The sequence below is a fragment of the Armigeres subalbatus genome, chromosome 2 (assembly GCF_024139115.2).
Source record: "Armigeres subalbatus isolate Guangzhou_Male chromosome 2, GZ_Asu_2, whole genome shotgun sequence".
Classification (NCBI taxonomy): domain Eukaryota; kingdom Metazoa; phylum Arthropoda; class Insecta; order Diptera; family Culicidae; genus Armigeres; species Armigeres subalbatus.
Window position 1 is genome coordinate 102040410 of NC_085140.1, and position 19042 is coordinate 102059451.

Consider the following 19042-nt stretch of genomic DNA (forward strand, 5'->3'; position numbering starts at 1 on the left):
TCCGTAAAATGTTCGGTAGAAATTTTGAAGAACTAGAAGAATCCGTAGAAGGATCCGAAATGCATATTTACGAAATTCCATTAAACATCAAATTCCGAAGAATTTTCAGCATAAATTAGAAAAAAAAATCCAGCTTACTTTTTTTACAGAATCTCTAAAGATTTTTTTCAAAATCCTGGGCAACTTTAATGAATCTTCAAAGGAAATTCTTCTAAATTTCCAATGGAATTTTTTTTCGTTTTCCAAAAGAAATTCTTAGACATTTTCAGCAGTTTTTTCTTTTATTTCCAAAAGAAATTATTCGGAATATGCCAAAATATTTCCGATGGAAATTCCTGAGATTTTCCAGTAGAAAATCGAAAAAAGTTCATCTGAAACACCAATAATGAATTTCCCAAGGAAATTCCGATGTTTTTACAAGTGAAAATAACGAGAAAATTGTACTATTGAAGGAATTCCTTTACAAATTAAATCAAAATTTTAAAGATTTTCTGATGTGAAAATTTCTGAATCATTTCCTGTGCATCTTTGCATGGTAAAGATTTAAAGCAATGTTTAGCTGAACCTATAAAGAAATCAAAATAACTTCCCGAAGAAGAATGAATTCCCGATTAAATTTTGGAGGAATTTATGGTACAAATTTAAAAAACAAGAACCTTGAGAATTCTAAAGATTTATTTTTTGAAAATCCGAAGAATTTTTTGAAGATAATCCATAGACTCTTCCGTGGAAATTCTAAATAATGCCTCGAATGAAAAAATACTTGGAAAATTTAAAAAAATGTGATAGAATTCACAAAGAGCGTAAAAAAGTATTCCGAAAAAAATTCATTTCAAAACTCCAAATTTGAAAAAAAAAATCCGAAAACAAAAAATTTACGGAACTATAAAAGTGTTTCATGTGGCATTGGCTGTTTAATATCTCTTGGAAATTCAGTAGATTTTTCTTGAAAAAATTAGAAGTCTTCTTGTTCTATGGCTCTATATTCCAACTGGAAGTTGGTCTGCTTTTCAACTTAGTATATTCTATTAGCATTTCCTCAGTTATAAATTGAAAGCTTTTATATGCCATCCATTGCACGATTATATATCTTGTTCGCTATACAAGTACGATGGATACACTATACCTAGGGTGTCGAGAATATTTCCCACCCAAAAACATCTCGCCTTTGCTCTCAAGAATAACTGGAGACTGAATATTTTGAAGTGCACTCCTTAATGTTCGAAAAACTTCTTTTGGAAATGAGGAAGAATTTCTGGTGAAGAACTTGTCGAAGAAATTCATTAGAATGTAAAAAAAATATGAAAAGATGAACATTTTTTTCAACCGAAAATTATATGTATTTCCCACGGTACTGTTTTGAATTTTCAGACAGAATTCACATGGAATTTTTTTTCGGAATTTACACTGAAGATGTTTTGTTTTTTCTTTCATTAACAATTTGTAGCAAAATTTCCAAGCAAAATTATTCAGAGCGAATTGTTCTAAAATCATTCTGAATGTCAACACTTTATCAGGATTATATAAAGTAATGTCAAAGTTTTTACAGGAAATTTCTTTACTGGATTTTTCCTGAATATCGACAATAAATTCTTTTGAAGTTTTTTTCTTGGATTATTGTAAAAACATGAATATTTTTCAAATTTGTAGCTGCAGTTCGCTGGTGCAAAAGTGTCGGCGGCGTGATGCCAAAAACCGGCGGCGCGGCGCGGCTGATTTTTTTATATTTTCCCATTTTTTCTTACCAAATTTTTGTTGTGGAAATTGAGACTGAATCGCAACCTGTTTTTTCGTTTATTTTTTTTATGGAAAAAGGATCTAAGGCTAAGATGGTCAAATAGCGCAGATATGCATCGGCGTTACGACCGCCGCTGCATTACCGGTTTTTCTCGATGCACACCTGCGTCTTTTTAACGCTGAGTTGAAAAGACGCTACTTGGGCATCGGCCCGAAGATGCGCTTTGCGTTTAATGATAAAATAATTAAATTTTAATGTTTTGGATTTTTTAGTTGAAGTTGTAAAAACGATACTTGGGCATCGGCCCTAAGATGCGCTTTGCGTTTAATGATTAAATCATTATATTATAATGATTTGTATTTTTTACACCGCTATTGTTATTCACCAAAAGTTTTTCGTGTAAAAAAAAACCACGTGGTTCGGGAGCAACACCCCCCTCCCCCCATGTGGCTTATCGTGGTCATTTTCCAAACCCCCCCTGCCCCCATATATGACTACGTGGTTTCTGGACGGCCCCTTATGCACAATACAATAAGAATAATGTAATGTAATAAGTAATAAGATATGTAATAAGAAATTTTAAAACTTTATCTATAAGTTTTTATTGGAATTGAGCAATAAGGCAAAAACAAAGGTGATGTTTGAACGAGATGGCGCCACAACAATTAAAGTAAAATGAATTTCCTTGTATGGACAAATCATCCGTTCTCATCAACTACGCATCGCATCAATATGAAAGCTAGGTCAAAAAGCAACAAATATTTTTTAAATTTTGAACACTTCCTAAAAACTATAACTTGAAAACGGCTTGTCCGATCATTCTGGTGTCTTTGGCAAAGTTTTAGGTAATCAATGGGGCTGTATGTGAAAAAAAATATACACTGTGAAAAAAATTCAAACATTGAAAATAAAACTTAAAACACGACTTTCTCAAAAACGAATTTGTCATTTTTTTTTATTTTTTGATATGTTGTAGCAGATAATATATGTATTATTTTGCACTATGGGCCATGATGGAGAAATGATGGACAAAAAAGTTATAATTTTTTAAAATAATTTTATTTTTCAAAAATTGTTGAAATATTATTCCACGTTTATATTAATTCGATTTTATGAAAGTACGTTAAATTTCCAATCGAAAAGGTATAAGTCATTTTTTTTTAAGTGCAGCCGTTTCTGAGATACAACGGTTTGAAGATAAAAAACACTTTTTTTTTCCAGTCTTTTACAAATGTTTTTCGAATATATTTAACATAGAATCATAATTTTCTACTATCGTCGAAATTTATTGATTAAAATATAAGTAGGGGGAGATCCCCCAGCGCCGGACACCTCCCAATACCGGACACTTATAAAAACGGCACTTGCAGGGATCCCTTCATCGTCTTATGTAATACAAAAGAAAGCTATTGAAAAGTTTTTTACCTGCATAGAATATCTAATCCTCATGATGTAAACTTTGTACAAAATTTGAAATTAAGCAAAAATTTTAAAAAATGTCATGTTCCGCCTTATTTTAGAAGGTTTAAATAAACAACATTAAAACAAACGGAATGCATTCTGATTATGTCGAGATGGTGAATATTAGTCATATTTCAAATAGCGATCACAATTTGTTAGATATATAATGTATCTATGGTGCAAAATCAATTTCTGGATCCGGTAGCTGTCCCCCAGGTCCGGACAGTGAGTTTTTCATGTGATCAAATAGCCATTCTTTGCACCATTTTGCTAAACTTACTTCAATTCAATTGTTTTTTCTTGCTGGTGTATCAGAAAGCCACAGAGATAAGCAGAAACAAAAACTGAAGATGTCATTGAATTGGAGGGAATTTTGAGTAGGATGTATGAAATGGAGCTGGAGAGTCAAATAAGCTCTACTAACATGTGTTTAGGGGTCGTTCGAAAATGACGTCCACAGTTTGAGGGGGGAGGGGGGTCAAGATTTTGTGACAGTATGTACATTCGTTATACAAAAAAGCGTGTCAGAAGGGGGAGGGGGGGTCTGGAAACCTTATAAAGTAGTCAGGGTGTCGACTACCTGGAAAAACCTGGAAAGTCAGGGAAAGTCAGGGAATTTCATTTTGGACCTTGAATGTCAGGGAAAGTCAGGGAATTTTGATTGAGGTCAGGGAAAAAAATCACAAACCCAATATTGAAAATGTATAGTAATTTTTTTTTATTTCGAGCAATATACTAAACTAAGGACACTTATGACAATGAAACTCTGAACCAATTTTAATCCATTGAAAAAGGACCCATAAAAGTACTGGTACGTCGGATCAGAATTAATATTGCGCTTTACCTGGTCATCAGACTGCATAGCCGATAAACAATACTTCCAGGCAGTTATATTCGACAACCACCTCCACTATCAAGCTATAAAGCTTTTTTTGTGGCTGTTGGCAGCTCTAGACTAAAAGTCTACTACGAGGCCTTTTCATGTTCCCCATGGTAATCGAGTTTGTTTCTAGGAAGCTTGTTAAAAGAACGACGGCACTCCACAGCATCGGCATCATATCTAAACAAGATTCTGTAGGTAATGTTTTAAAACATTTCGGGAACTTCCATTTGATGATGGGCTTATACAGTCATTGGTCGATCCTCACGTCCTTAGGTGATCAAAATAATGGTCATGTAGAGAGAATGATAGTTGATAAAAGCATCATATGGTCTACCTCATATACGTAGGTGGCGAAGGTCTCAATTAAACGTTACCCGATACTCCATAATTATGCTTGAACGCAAGAGGCGGATAATGTTGTTATCAATGGTAATGTTTCAGTTTTACATTCGCTGCTGATGTTTATAAAACTATTTAATCATGAAATATTCGGGTTGATCTATGGTAATTTTGTTTAGAAATTACCTCAGAATTCTCACTGATAAGTAAAAAATCCCAAGGGATTTTGAAAAGCTGTCTCGATCGTTTTTATTCTGGAACTCTTCGATAGATGTTCAGTAATTTTTTTTCAAAGGATATGCTCCAAAAACTTGGTAGATTGTATGATATTTACTCTAATTTGAATTGAATGTCTTCGTGAAGGAATTTATAAATTGAAGACGGTGTTCAAATAAATAATTCAGACCAAATTTAAAGTATTGCAGTGGTTAGAATGTTTCGCTGGGCTTACTGTAAGTGCTGCATAGATTTATGTGAGCTTGTAGGGATTGATCTGTACCTAATTTCAGAAGTCTATAAACTCCACAGAGAGTGATTAAGAATGCTTACTCCGTAATCATACTTGAGAGCAGGGATTGAATCCTAAAGAACAAGTCTCTCATTTCTTTTAGAAAGCTCCAAATCCACTTGTATACAAGTTTGATAAATTTGTTATCATGGCTTGTTATGATTCGGAACAGTTTTTGCCTCTCTTTTATCGTTGTTCGTTATATGTTGAGAGCGATTTCTGCAAACCCTGCTTGAGAGCCAATGGAGGTTTCTCGATGTTCTCAAAAATACCTAATTCGTACATTTTTTTATCGGCATTAGAAGGATTTCTAGAAGCTTCTCCGGCTGTTTGGAAGTTCAAAAGTCATGTAAAATATACAGGAGTTCACACAAATTTTCAGAAAGATAATGAAAATTCCAACGATTTGAAGAAGTCCATCAGTTCAGTAGTCTTGGATGTCAATATTGCGACTCCAGGGAGTCCGTGAGAACTCCTAATGGTGGATGAAGGCACCAGAAAACTTTTTGGAGCCAATTTCAGAAACCTGTAAAATCTAATTTTGGGCTGTTACGCCCCTTTTAAATGTTGGTCTAGAAATATGAAAATCTTTCAGGAGTTATACGCATTTACTTGAATCTTTGTGAACGACCAGAATTACCTACGATATTCTACAAATCCTTAATGTTCTGTTTCTAGAAGTGGTTAGGCTTCCAGTAGCTCAGGAACTCATATGGACTTCAATGATTCACGCTTGCAAAGATTTTCATACGTTTCTGGGAATTGAAAAAAAAAAAACATTTTTCATATCTGGAATTTTTTGAGGAATGGTCGGGAAAGTCAGGGAATTTTATTCTCAAATTTGAGTCGACACCCTGAGTAGTGGTCGTCATATTTGATCTACAACTTGAAGCAAGTGAAAAATATTACTATTCTAAATGATGTTTTTACTCATGTAATAGGAACATGGACATATTTGAACATGATGCAATTGTGTCCGGTTTTCGGGGACACTTTTCTGAACCGTGAAAAGTTTCACCAAAATTCAACATCAAAATTCATCGTCCAAAAACGTGCTCAAATGATCAAATATAGTTTGTATGAATCATTAATGATCATATTTTGCGTATATAGTGTACAAGTAAACATAACCCGGATAATTAGAGAGTTTTTCGGTAAATGGATGTGTCCGGCACTGGGGGATCTCCCCCTATTGTAGCAGTGGTTGGTCATTTTCATGGTGGCATTGTATGCGATAAAAATTACTTTGTAAAAACTAAATATTTTGTTTTTTGAAACACACACTCAGAGTCATATTTTTTATCAACCATACTTCAATATATGTTATAGCGGAAGATTAATATGAATCTCTGCACAGTGAGTCAAGACGAGCAAAAATGAAAAAAAAAAAAAAAAATAAGAAAGGCAGGGAATTTCGTAAATAAATTGATTTCAGATAATGATATGTAATATTCTACCCAAAAGTAAATATTCGTGCAACGATAGCGTGTTATAGTTAGCAGAATTACATATTGCTTGCGACCCACCAGCTAACAAATGCCTTCAGTACTTTATATTTGGATTCGATTTTGATTGGATTGGATTCGGATTGGATTTGAACTGGATTTGGATTAAATTCGGATTGCATTTGGATTGGATTCGGTTTGGATTTTTGATTTGGATGGAATTCAGATGGAGTTTAGATTGAGTTTGGACTGGATTGGATTTGAACGGGATTTGGATTGGATTTTGGATTTGGATGGAATTCGAATGGAATTCGGATTGCATTTGGATAGGATTTGGATTGAATTTGATTTTTTTGAATAAGATTTTTTCCATGCAAATTGAATTGAAACTGCTCTCGCGGTAAAAGCAAAGAAATTAACCTGCCATTTCTGTGGAAATAATGGATACAAGAGAAAAGATCGTACAGCTTGAAAAAATGAATCAGCAAAATACCGAAAGCAAGTATTCAAAGCCGAAGAATAAGTCTAATGAGGACAAGGTGAAGCATTTCGTTTTGGGTGGAACTGATCGGAAGAAGGTGGACTGGATCATTGACCACAATAGGTCCCGTATCAATTTGTCCATCTAAAACCCTGATTAATTCACCTAGCGGTGATGGTGCCTTATAAAAATAGTATTTTGGCCATTACTCATGAGCCCATAGTCCGATCTGGCCAATAGGAAATATTTTTCAATAGGAAACAATGGGAGAGTATTCTGCGTCGAATGCAACTTGTTGCGAGTAAATCGGTTAAGGACAAGTACCTGAAAAATGAGTGACATTTTTTTGGGTGGGTGCGCACACACATACACACACACAGACATCACCTCAATTCGTCAAACTGAGTCGATCGGTATATAACACTATGGGTCTCCGAGCCTTCTATAAAAAGTTTGTTTTTGGAGCGATCATATAGCCTTTACGTATACTTAGTATACGAGAAAGGCAAAAAAGACGATAGTAACATTTTAGCTTGATAGTGCAAAAAGAAATGATAGCAAACACAAAAAGGATAACGCTTGTCGCGTCAATGTCGCGTCATAGTGTCAAAAAAACTTATTTACTGGTTTTTGGCTATACACAAAAACGGTTTGTCATGATTTTATTTTTATTCAACGGGATTTCTATTTCTAATCAGCAACCATGATATCTGTTATCTATTAGTCGTCGTTTTCGTAGGTCGAGTCTCAACCTGCAGTACGTATAGTGAACAAAGGACAGCTGTTCCCAATCATCATTTGAAAATTGTAGCTGGACAATGGAATCGCTTCTTCGAGATTAGACCTTCAAACTCACATTTGAACTCTAAACGACAACCGCTAGGTTAAATTTTAATCAGTAGCATTATATATTCTTGAGTCAGCACTGCTCGGGTAGAATATGTAGTTACAAAATACTTTGCCGAGGTATTCAATACCCCATCTTCTTGATCTGTGTAATGAAGTATTGGAGAACCAAAGTAAGATTAAGGCAGAAGTTTTGGAGACAAGGTTGTATCGTCTGAGGAGATTGGTTATTTGAGTCAGTTGATGTGCGGTAAATCGATCGCATCGGTAACCAAACTGCTCCTCGAAAAAAATGTTGTTTTGTTCGGCATACTAGTGTGTAGCCGGCACCGCCTTTTCAAACAGAATAATATTTTGAAAAGAAAGAATCCTTCCCAAGCTTTCGATGATGGGGATGATATTAGCTGAGTCAGGGGCACTGTTTAAAGATCAGCGAAAGATATTCCGAAAAGTAGTTACTCATGTGTTTGAGTTTGAGATTCAAAATGTTGTCGGAACTTGGAATCAGTATGTTTTTTGATGAGGTTGGCACTTCGTCAGCTGGAGTCTCCCAACTTCTTGGAAAAGTCGTTGGGAGTCAGAAGAAAGTTGTTCGCATGCCCGTCTGCTGACGATGTTCTGTCCGAGGTTTCTAAGCCATGTGAGCTGACGGAGTGATCATCCATGTAAGTGGCCTTCTTTGCAGGAGTTCTCAAGCGATCCTTAAATCCATTGATGTATAATGAGATACAGAAGATTTAATTCTTCTTCGTGGCATTACATTTTCCACTAGGAGATTCTCTCTGAGCACTGTGCTTCCACAGTTATGCGAGGTTTATAAGCCATGTTACCATTTTTGCATTCGTATATCATGAATCTAACACGTTGATACTTTTATGCCCAAGCCCAGGGAAGTCGAGAAAATTTCCAACCCGAAAATTTCCTAGACCTTACCGGGAATCGAACCCAGCCACCTTTAGCACGGTCTCGCTTTGTAGCTGCGCATCTTCCCGCACGGCTAGAGAAGGACCTAATTCAATGGATATTTTGTATTATATTCAACAAATCATCCAGATTTTGCCCTTGACAACATTCATAACGTTTTAGGTACAGGCACGGCCAATTACTATTGATACTTTTAACACTGCTTCTTCCAAACTAGCTCTTTACCCATACCAACATATGTATGCTACTTTACAAAGTTTGGCCTGCAGGATGGAGTTCCGGCGAATTTAATGATAGCTTCCTATACACAATAGTCTCTTATAGAGTTTCATCTCGGAATGAAGAAAAAAACTCTAATTAATCTACCTAGCGGTGTTGATGCCTTCTTTCTCGTGATATTTCTCGGCATATTTCTAATAGCAAACAATGGGATAAGATTCTCGTCGAATAGAACTTGTTGCGAATAAAAAAACAATGCTAAGTTTCAAAAAGTGTTGTCGGTTTGTCGGGCTGATTATCTAATCTGATTATCTATAAAACTATGGGTCTCAGAGTCTTCTATCATAAGTTCGGTTTTGGAGTGAACCTGTAGCCTTTACGTATGCTTTGTATTCGACAAAGGCAAAAAACAGCCCGATTGACATTTCATTTATTTCGGAGTTCAAATTATACCAAAATTAAAACCACTCTGGGTTGAATGGCCGTTCGTTATCTAAATTTTGTAGGAATGTTGTCGTGATTTCATGCCTGATTTGACTAAGTAAATGACAACTTTACTAACAGATAAAAGATAAGGTTCACCAACTTTATGTAGTTCGTAGGAGGTTGACCATTGATAAAGGAAATAATTCTAGACCAACATTTGAAAAAGGCGTAACAGCCAAAATTTATTTCTTTTGATCCTTTGTCTACATATATAGCTTTATATGTAGACGAGGAATCAGAAGGAATAAATTTTGGTTGTTACGCCCTTTTCAAATGTTGGTCTAGAATTATCGTTACACCTTATCAACCACATACGTTCGATGTATTTACCGCACGATTAATATTTTTTGTCGATCTTTTTAGCACGAACATCAACCTCCACCCATCTCAGCAAGTTCCGATCTCAGCCACCGCCACTGCCGTCGCGTGGCAATCTGAGCTCAGTTTTAACAGCGCCCTTTCACTACAGCGGTGGGAATGGGCAATCATGTAGAAACTGGTTGTTGTCTCGAAAAGTCGAGACATCGCATGAAACTAACAACCCATTTCAGTTTTCCAAGTCAGTTTCTAATTCGATGTTTTTCCTCACTTCACTTTTCAGCGGGGGAATCGTTTGGGCATCTGTTCAAGAAAAATGAACCGTTAGATTCCCTCAACAACTTTGCCACCTCCTCGCATTCAATAGACAGGTAAGTGTTACCCTTTTAGAATGTTGTTTCACCTGAATAATATGCAAAAAAGAAAGATTCGGTCGACGCTTGAACAGATTCAATACCTTCCTTGCCTACTTTGCTGGATTAGTTGATTTCGATTTTGCCGCTACCTGCCCGCCGCTGGGTCGTATGGATCTCTTTGAATGATTTCACCACGCGTGACACTGTCGAATGATGGATTCTCAGGGGTCTTCCGATTCATCTGTGGGACGCAGTTGGGTTTTCCACGAAGGGGTATCAATTTTTTTGGCGGATTTTCTTTTGTTTCGATGGCATCTCAATCAGATGGGTGTCATCCATATCTCGCACAATGGACTTGTTTTGCAGCCAACATTGCGCAACTGAACCCCACTGACATTTCTGGATCCCAATGGGAATCAAATCAGAACCTCTTGACAGATTGTGACAAACTTCTTCTTATGTAAACATTACACTTTTGTTTAGTTTCAGTAAAAATTTCATCAATCCTTACCCACACGTAAAAAGGTTCAAGCTACTCAATGTGTCTCATTTTCATCGAGTACTACAACAGTACTACAGTAAACAAATCGGATTGTTCGAAACATCTAATATTTCGGATATACCAAGTTAGGCATTAGTACTTCATGCATACATTCGTTGTTTTAGATCTGTAATATCTTTCATTCCACCTGTCGATATTTATAACAGAGAAAGAAAACCGCCTAACGATAACTGTTCGATAGAGGAAACCAAGGTTAGGTGGAAGTGGTTGAATTCGATCCTATTTGAACTAAAAGATAGGTTACACGCGATCAAACGGAAACTACTTAAATACGGGTTGAGCCATCCAACTTAAAATTGACTTCCTCCACCAATGGTTCAAATAAGGTGAATTTAACTTAATTTTGAGTTGTCTTAAATTGATTTTGAATAGATGCATTTAACCGTGTATAAAGAAGGGCGAATTATGCCTAACGTCCATCATTCCTAGTGTACTTGTGGCTAATAATAAATTAATTATTAAATTTATCAATCCCAGGGTTTGCAGAAATTGCTCTCAATAGATAACGAACAACGATCATAAAAGAAAGACAAAAACTGTTCCGAATCATAACAAGCCATGATAACAAATGTATCAAACTTGTATACAAGTGCGAAAAAAAAACAGAATCGGATAAGCACTCCTCTACAGAGATGTGATGATTCTCGTTTTATTCTCGTCCATTTTGTGTTGTTGAAATGCACCATCAGAAACATCGATCCCCACGTTTGAAACTTTTAGAAAAAAATTATCATGGCCTCCCAAATCAGTTCTTTATCATGACAGCTTGTGAAAAAAGTCTCTCACGGTATGCTACATATCGTATATCTATACAGAGATGCAAGGATGTTAAAGATCATTCAGTTATTTGCGTACGATCATTTAGTAGTTTGTCAATAACACATTCCAGAAGCTGAATTTCAAATCATGTTATATGGTGGACTTCTAGTGCGAAGGTTTTTGTACAACTTTGCTTAATGCTTCTTTATTAGAATTCAACTAATAACGGAACTAGAGCGCTAGTTGAAATAACTTAAACTAAATGATTGGAATTTTGTTATCATTTAGTCTAAGTTACTGAAACTATAACTATAACTCCGTTACTGGTGGAATTCAAACAACGAACCATTGGGCAGAGTTGTAGAAAAACCTTCGCACTAGAAGTCCACCATACAACATATTTTGAAATTCAGCTTCTGGAATGTGTTATTGATAAACTACTAAATGATCGAACGCAAATTACTGAATGATCGTTAACATCCTTGCAGAGATGATAAGTGAGAGACTTTTTAATTTTTTTATTCGATCCCTGATCAAACCAAAATATTGAGGTGATCAACCAATTGTAACAGAAATTATCCTGAAGTAATTAAAAAAAAAACAACCGAATTTCCTCAAAAAAAATTCTAAGGTTTCTCTTAAAAAATAATAAATTAAAAGCCAAATGAAATCTTAAAGACATTTCTGAAAAAAAAATCTTGAATTAATTTCCGAAGAAATTCGTAAAGGAATTCTTGAAGAAATTTTAAAAGAATTTATGAAGAAATCTCCAACAGAGATACGTATTTTTGAGTTCTCTCGGTATTTCCGAAGGATGTTACCAATTTTTTTTGGAGCTCCTGAAGTAATTTTGAATGAAATCTTCGAAGAAGTTTCGAAGGAACACCTTCGAAAAATTCCAAAGTAGTTCTCAGAATTTCCTCTTTGAAGAAAATTCTGAACTCATTTCCGGAGTTTTTTCCGAACGAATCCCTGGTTTTTTGAAAGGATTCCTGGATTGAATACCTGGAAGAATTTCGGATTGAATGGCTGAAGCGATTCCTGGATGATCTTGCAAAGGAATCCTAGAGACATTAAAAAAAAATCTTGCGTGATTTACGAGAAAAAAAGTTTGACCACCAGTAATCATCTACAGTGAATTCTCCCTTACTCGATATTGAACGGACCAGAGTGTAAAATAATCCAAAGTTTTTGGTGCAGTTCACCTTTCTTCACTTTTCAGCTCACTTCCAGACACATTCATAGTCGGCTCTGGACTGTCAATATTCGGTTGAATATTAGTCATTGAATATTTATGCACATTTTACAAATTGATAAATTATCTGAAATCTGAACACGTTTCAAATGAATAAAGCAATTTATCACATAAAACTGAATCTGATTTTCATCCGCGAGGCACTTTCAATGGTAAACAACAACATAAACAAAGTTAATTATGTTTTTTTCTCCACATAGTAAGCACAATCAGTGGCAGTCGAATGAATGAGTTGGTGGAGCAGTCGTCTGACTATGTCATTCTATGTTTTGAATATTCATGCGATGTTTATCAAATTTTGGACTAATGTTGCTTCATGAAAATGAATATTTTAAGCTCTGGAAGGGACCATCGAGTTAGGGAGGTATCGAGATAGGGAACACATTTATTTTTGATCGAATACCATTTGGCCGAGTAGTTAGAATTTATTTCCTTATTAAGTGAAGTGAGAAATGAAATGTGTCAAGTGAATAGTGAACAGTGAGAACTGAGAAGTGAGAGATTAGATGTTCGAAATAAGCACAGAGTAGTGAGAAGCGATTACTTAAAAACGGAAGTAAAATATTGAGTAGTGAGATGTGTGCAGTAACATATGAGTAGTGGAAAGTGAGAAATGAGAAGTAAGAAGTTAGTGGTGAAAAGTGAGCAGTGATAGTTACTACGTCGTTCTTCGAATTTCTCACTTCTAACTTCTTTTCACTTATTTCTTCTTAGTTCTTACTTCCCACTAATCACTTCTCACTTTTAATTTTTAACTTCTCACTTCTCTGTATTTACTTCTCACTTCTCATTTTCTCTTTTCACTTCTCACTTATTACTTATTCCTTCTAACTTTTCCCTTCTCATCTTTCACTTATCATTTCCCACTACTCACTTCGCACTTCTCACTTCGCATTTCTCACTTCCTATATCTCACTTCTCCCTTCTCACTTATAACTTTATATATCTAACTTCTGACTTCTCATTCCTCACTAATCTCTTTTCACTTCTAACTTTACACTACTCACTACAGTCCCTTCCCGATTTTGGCAACACGACCGGATTTTATTGTTGCCAAAATGGGGATGTTGCCATAAACGGGAAAAAAATTTCATACAAAATTTCAATTTTTTTTGTTTGCATGATTGAAGTTAAATACTTAGAAAATGTACAACAAAGTATGTGAAGTGTGTTTAAGTGATGCACGTGCATCATAATTGACATTTTTGCGATATTATTCATAACTCGGAGATTGTAGTTCAAACAAAATTGAAACAAACTCAAGAATGGTAATCAAACGATAATGTAACTAATTATCCAATTTCATAATACAAACTGAATAATAAATAATATTTGAAATTAGCAATAGCGTCGGCCACGTCCTTACAAAAAATTGTGGTGATAAAAAACGTTTCTATTGTATGCAAATTTTCTTGTGGTAGGTGTGATTAAGAGTAAAGTTCTGTGCACAATTTTCTATGACATTATGGAAAAAATGAACGCAAGGCTCCCATGTAAGATTTTTTTCATACAAATAATTTTTATTTATATAGTGCGTAAGAAAACGACAGACCGCCCCTCCCCCCATAAGTGCTTACGTAATATGTGTACGACCCCTAAGGGAAATCTGCATTCTGCACATTGGTCGGCGAATCCAATGTAGTGTGAGTATGGATTAACTACACTGGACTACAGTTCTCCATGAACTACTTTCATTATTATAACTTTGAAAAGTTGGAAGAATCCTACATCAGAGATCAGACTGAAGAGGAAAGCAAAGCAGATCGGACTAGTCATAAACACGTTGCAGACGAAGTAGCCTCAAGAGAAGACAACGGCCATTCACCACGAGCTTGTATCAATGGCGACAAAATCAAGGTTGTTGAAGAATTCGTGTACTTGGGCTCACTTGACCTCCGATAACGATACCAGCAGACAAATTCGGAGACGCAACGTGGCATTGGACTCCAAAAAACACTCCGAACGAATAGAGTTCGCCGCCGTACTAACCAGACTCCCTATTAAACCGGTGACGGTAGTCCTCCGTGGACACGATATCCGGACAATGCTTGTGGAGGACCAACGCGCAGTGAGCATTGATCTATTGCAATCGTAGCATCTATAGCCAATGAGTGAACTTCTTCTTCTTCTTCTTCTTATTGGCATTACATCCCCACACTGGGACAGAGCCGCCTCGCAGCTTAGTATTCATTAATCACTTCCACAGTTATTAACTGCGAGGTTTCTAAGCCAGGTTACCATTTTGCATTCGTATATCATGAGGCTAACACGATGATACTTTTATGCCCAGGGAAGTCGAGTCAATTTCCAATCCGAAAATTGCCTAGACCGGCACCGGGAATCGAACCCAGCCACCCTCAGCATGGTCTTGCTTTGTAGCCGCGCGGCTTACCGCACGGCTAAGGAGGGCCCCTAAATGAGTGAACTGTCTCGCTCAAATGGATGCCAAACAACGAGTAGGAGCAATTGTTGCTGTGATAAACAATGAGCAACACCGTCTAACAAGCCAAGCCATGGTGAGGTATCCATGTAAGCAACGATTTTTGCATTAGTACCCCGCTTTCTTGAATGGCTTCTTCTAATAGCGCACCGTAACGACGCTCATTGCTGTATTACCAAGCTTCACTTAATAGACTTGCATTGGTGAGCGTTGAAGATCAATAAACGGTGAATAATCGAACGTCCAATTTCAAAGATTTTAGGAATCTCATAACTTGCCCCGCGGCAGTGCATCAAGTTGGCTTAGATTAACCCGATTTTTTCTCTTGATCTGATTTTTTCCAATGCCTGCTCGAGAGCCTTACGCCTTACATGTTACCAAACTCCTACCATTACTGTTGAACTGTTGCCAAACATGCCGGAATCAAAAGGCTCGTTATGCAATTGACACATCAGGAAACTGGAAAAGATAACTGTTTTCTAATATTAATCGCTAGACAAATTTGCGTGAATTTTAAACAATAAGACTCTTTAAAATAAATTGTTGCTTATAATCTGTACTGGAATGCAACAAAAAGCGGATAAAATGATAAAATTACAGTTTCTCGGCTGATATCAGAAAAGAGGTGCATAATGAGCAAAACGGCTTGATGGCTATATAGCGCATTTAGAAAATCGAATTTGCTAATCAATAGCAATTAAACCTACTGGGGTTTGCTTGCTCCTGGATCACTCATGCAGTATCGGTTGCAATGTGATGTAAACAGCGGGCTTCGCCTAATAGATGTTGTACTATGTACAACGGTGTGAGTCAGCTTGTCGACGACAAAATCAGTGAGAATGCAAAAAATACGACATTCTACGGTGGGCTGGTTATATTAGGGTAGTGTGAATAGGGACATGGAAAACGTGGATAAAAAGAGCAGAAAAGTTTCAATAGAAATTGTTTGCAATGAGCGGTGATACGAGTGGTGATTCATTATTTCAGTGAAAGTGCCCACTATTCGTACAGAGCCCATAATACGCATATAAACCTTAATGGTAATCACTTTTGGTTTTGTTTATCCTACTACATATTTATTAAAAGGTTTTAGCTCTAAAAAGTAATAAAAAAAAATATTTTCGAGATTGTTGCCAAAATCGGGAAGAAAATGTTGCCAAAAACGGGTGTTGCCAAAATCGGGGGTAGACAAAAACGGGTGTTGCCAAAATCGGGATGGGACTGTACTACTTCGCACTTCGTGTTTCTCATTTCTAACTTTGTACTTCTCATTTCTTACTTCGCACTTCTCACATCTCACTTTCCACTTCACACTTCGAATTTTTCACTTCTCACTTCTCTCTATTTATTTCTCATTTCTCATTTTTCACTTTTCACTTCTCAGTTATTACTTCTTATATCTCACATCTGACTTCTCATTTCTCACTTATCACTTTTCACTTCTAACTTCTAACTTTTCACTTCTCACTTTTCATTTTTCACTTATTACTTTTCACTTCTCACTACTCACTTTGCACTTCAAATTTTTCACTTATTTCTCACTTCTTGCTTATCACTTTTCACTTCTAACTATATCGTGCATGTAACTGTTTGTGACAACATCGAGTTAGCGAGGTGAAAATGCATAGGAAAATTACTTCGTATTAAAGAATATCGAGTAAGGGAGATATAGAAATACGAAGGGAACGCAGTATGCTAGATTCAAGGGACTTTGAATTTCATCGAGTAAGGGAAAATATCGAGTCACAGAACATTGAGTTAGGGAGAGTTCAAATGAATTTCTGTATGTCTGACCATTACAGACTCGGAAACTACTGAACCGATCGGCGTGAAAATTTGTATGCAGTGGTTTTTAGGGCCGGGAGAGGTTATTAAGATGGTTTGAGATCCCTCCCCCATTTGGAAAGGGGGGCTTTCATACAAATGAATCTATGACAAAAGGTCGAAAGGACAATAGATCGAAATGACAAAACGCCGAAAGGGGCAGAAGGGCGAAAGGAGAAAAGGTGATTACAAGTTGGGTGTATTCCAAAGGAATTTGTGACATGCATTTAACTTCGAGCCAGAATGAGCAATTTTCAAAGGAGGAGTAATTACTATGAGACAATATTTTGAATATCCAGATGGTTCTGCTAGGGATGAAAAAGATTGTTGATTTAAGAAATTAATAAAACTTGTTTTTTCGACCTTTTGTTTCTTTCGACGTTTTGTCCTTTCGATCTTTTGTCCCGTTCGACGTTATCTCTTTTCGACCTTTTGTCTTTTTCGACCATTTGTCCCTTCGACCTTTTGTCCCTAACCCCATACAAATGAATTACAAATTTCTTCAAAACTCGAGAAAAGGTCGAACAAATGGAACCAAATCTGGCATGTGGCGGTTTCGGAAGGGAAGATATGTTTCTGTGGTGGTTCGATACCCCTCCCCCTTCTGGAAAGGGGGGCTCTCATACAAATGAAACAGAAATTTCTGCATAACTCGATAATTTTAGGCGAAACCAAGTTCGTCGGTGCTGCTAGTGTCTTATATAAACCTTTTTCACAATATTTACTTGTTTGAACTGATAATTTTGCTGCGATAATCTACAAATGTCACGTCATGTGTTTTTACCTGGAAACTTATTCTAAGCATCCGGAAAAAACCTGGAAAAATCAGGGAATTTTGTTTTTACTGACTTCATTATTCCAATAGTGAATAGTCAACTTGAAGAATTGGCGGACTATTGTTGGCTAAAAAATACAATTGGCCGAATTGGAAAATAAATTTCGAAATGCTGCTGAACGGATTAAGTAAACAAAAATATTCAATTAGTCGGATTATTTCACTGATGATTTGTTCAACAAATCGGAAATTATTCGGAATGATCGCACGTCAGATAATTCGACTAAAAATAAATAAACTGAGGCTATCTGGGGTATGTTGATTCGGTGTCGCAGATTCAAGTCAATTGAAAGTCATTGAAAAATAGTCATCTGAGCAAATTATTGAACTGCATAATGCATTATGCGAATAAGTTTACTAACTCTGATTCAGAGATTGACAAAAAGACTATCTTCATAACTGATGAAAGTATGTTTGCTTCGTCTCATAATAAAGGCCCAAATTAATGCAACCGCTTCGACCAATCAAACTTAATTTGTGTTTTTATTATAAGAACTATTAACCTTACAACAGTGTCCCAGTATAGAAAAAGTGAAACGCAAGCGATTTGTTTCTATGTCACTTATTTAGTGAGCTCGTTCCACTTTATGTTATCTATTTTCAGAATGTTGCATCAAAAGCGATATTGAATGATTTAGAATCGAATTTATTTCTTAAGGACATAGTTGGAAGAGTACCACAATGGCAGTCAAAATGGCACCGGACCTTCTACGGGTCAACCCCACACCTCCCGCGCTCCTCTCCCATCAACATTCGAATTTATCGAACAGCTTCGAACAAAAGTTTAATATTCAAATTACTAACCTGTTCACAGCATATTTATTCACTTCCCGTGATAATGAACATGTTTATCCACTAACTAATAACTAGGGTGGTTCAAAAAATAATTTTGCTCCGCCACGCTCAGTCGAATATGATTTATAATTTGGGTGTCATCCGATGGTTTGGGCTGGTTTGAATAGAAGCTTACCGTGCACATGTCGTTTCAGGTATGTATGACAGTTGATATGTCGAGGTTGAATTAAACATTATTCTGATTCTGGCACTCCGTCATTGGGCGATGGCGAGAAGGGGGGGACACCATATGACTGGAAGAAATATTCAAGAGCTTTAACTCCATAGACAACTGTGATATCTATCGCACCAGGGGCAAATACTTTGTCTAGTCTAGTCTACACTATCGCACCAGGGGCAGATGCTTCAAACAAAAAGTGTGACATGGGGGTGAGTGGGGTATAAAATGCTATTTTTGCGTTACGAAATCAATGGAACTTTCCTGCGATGCGGTTTTCGTTCAATGAAGTCTCTGGAATGTTGTTAAGGAATCGAGTTATTACGGAATCGAGTGTGCGTGGTGGTGCTG

The 19042-nt window shown here is 36.4% G+C and overlaps 1 protein-coding gene across 1 annotated transcript in view; it reads left to right on the forward strand.

The window, feature by feature from the left end:
* LOC134210545 (serine/threonine-protein phosphatase 4 regulatory subunit 1-like) overlaps positions 1-19042 on the forward strand; it is a 659316-nt gene that overhangs the window by 18981 nt on the left and 621293 nt on the right. Inside the window, exon 2 of the mRNA XM_062686590.1 lies at positions 9932-10019. Coding sequence (XP_062542574.1) covers positions 9932-10019 — 88 coding nt within the window. The remainder of the gene's footprint in view (positions 1-9931; positions 10020-19042) is intronic.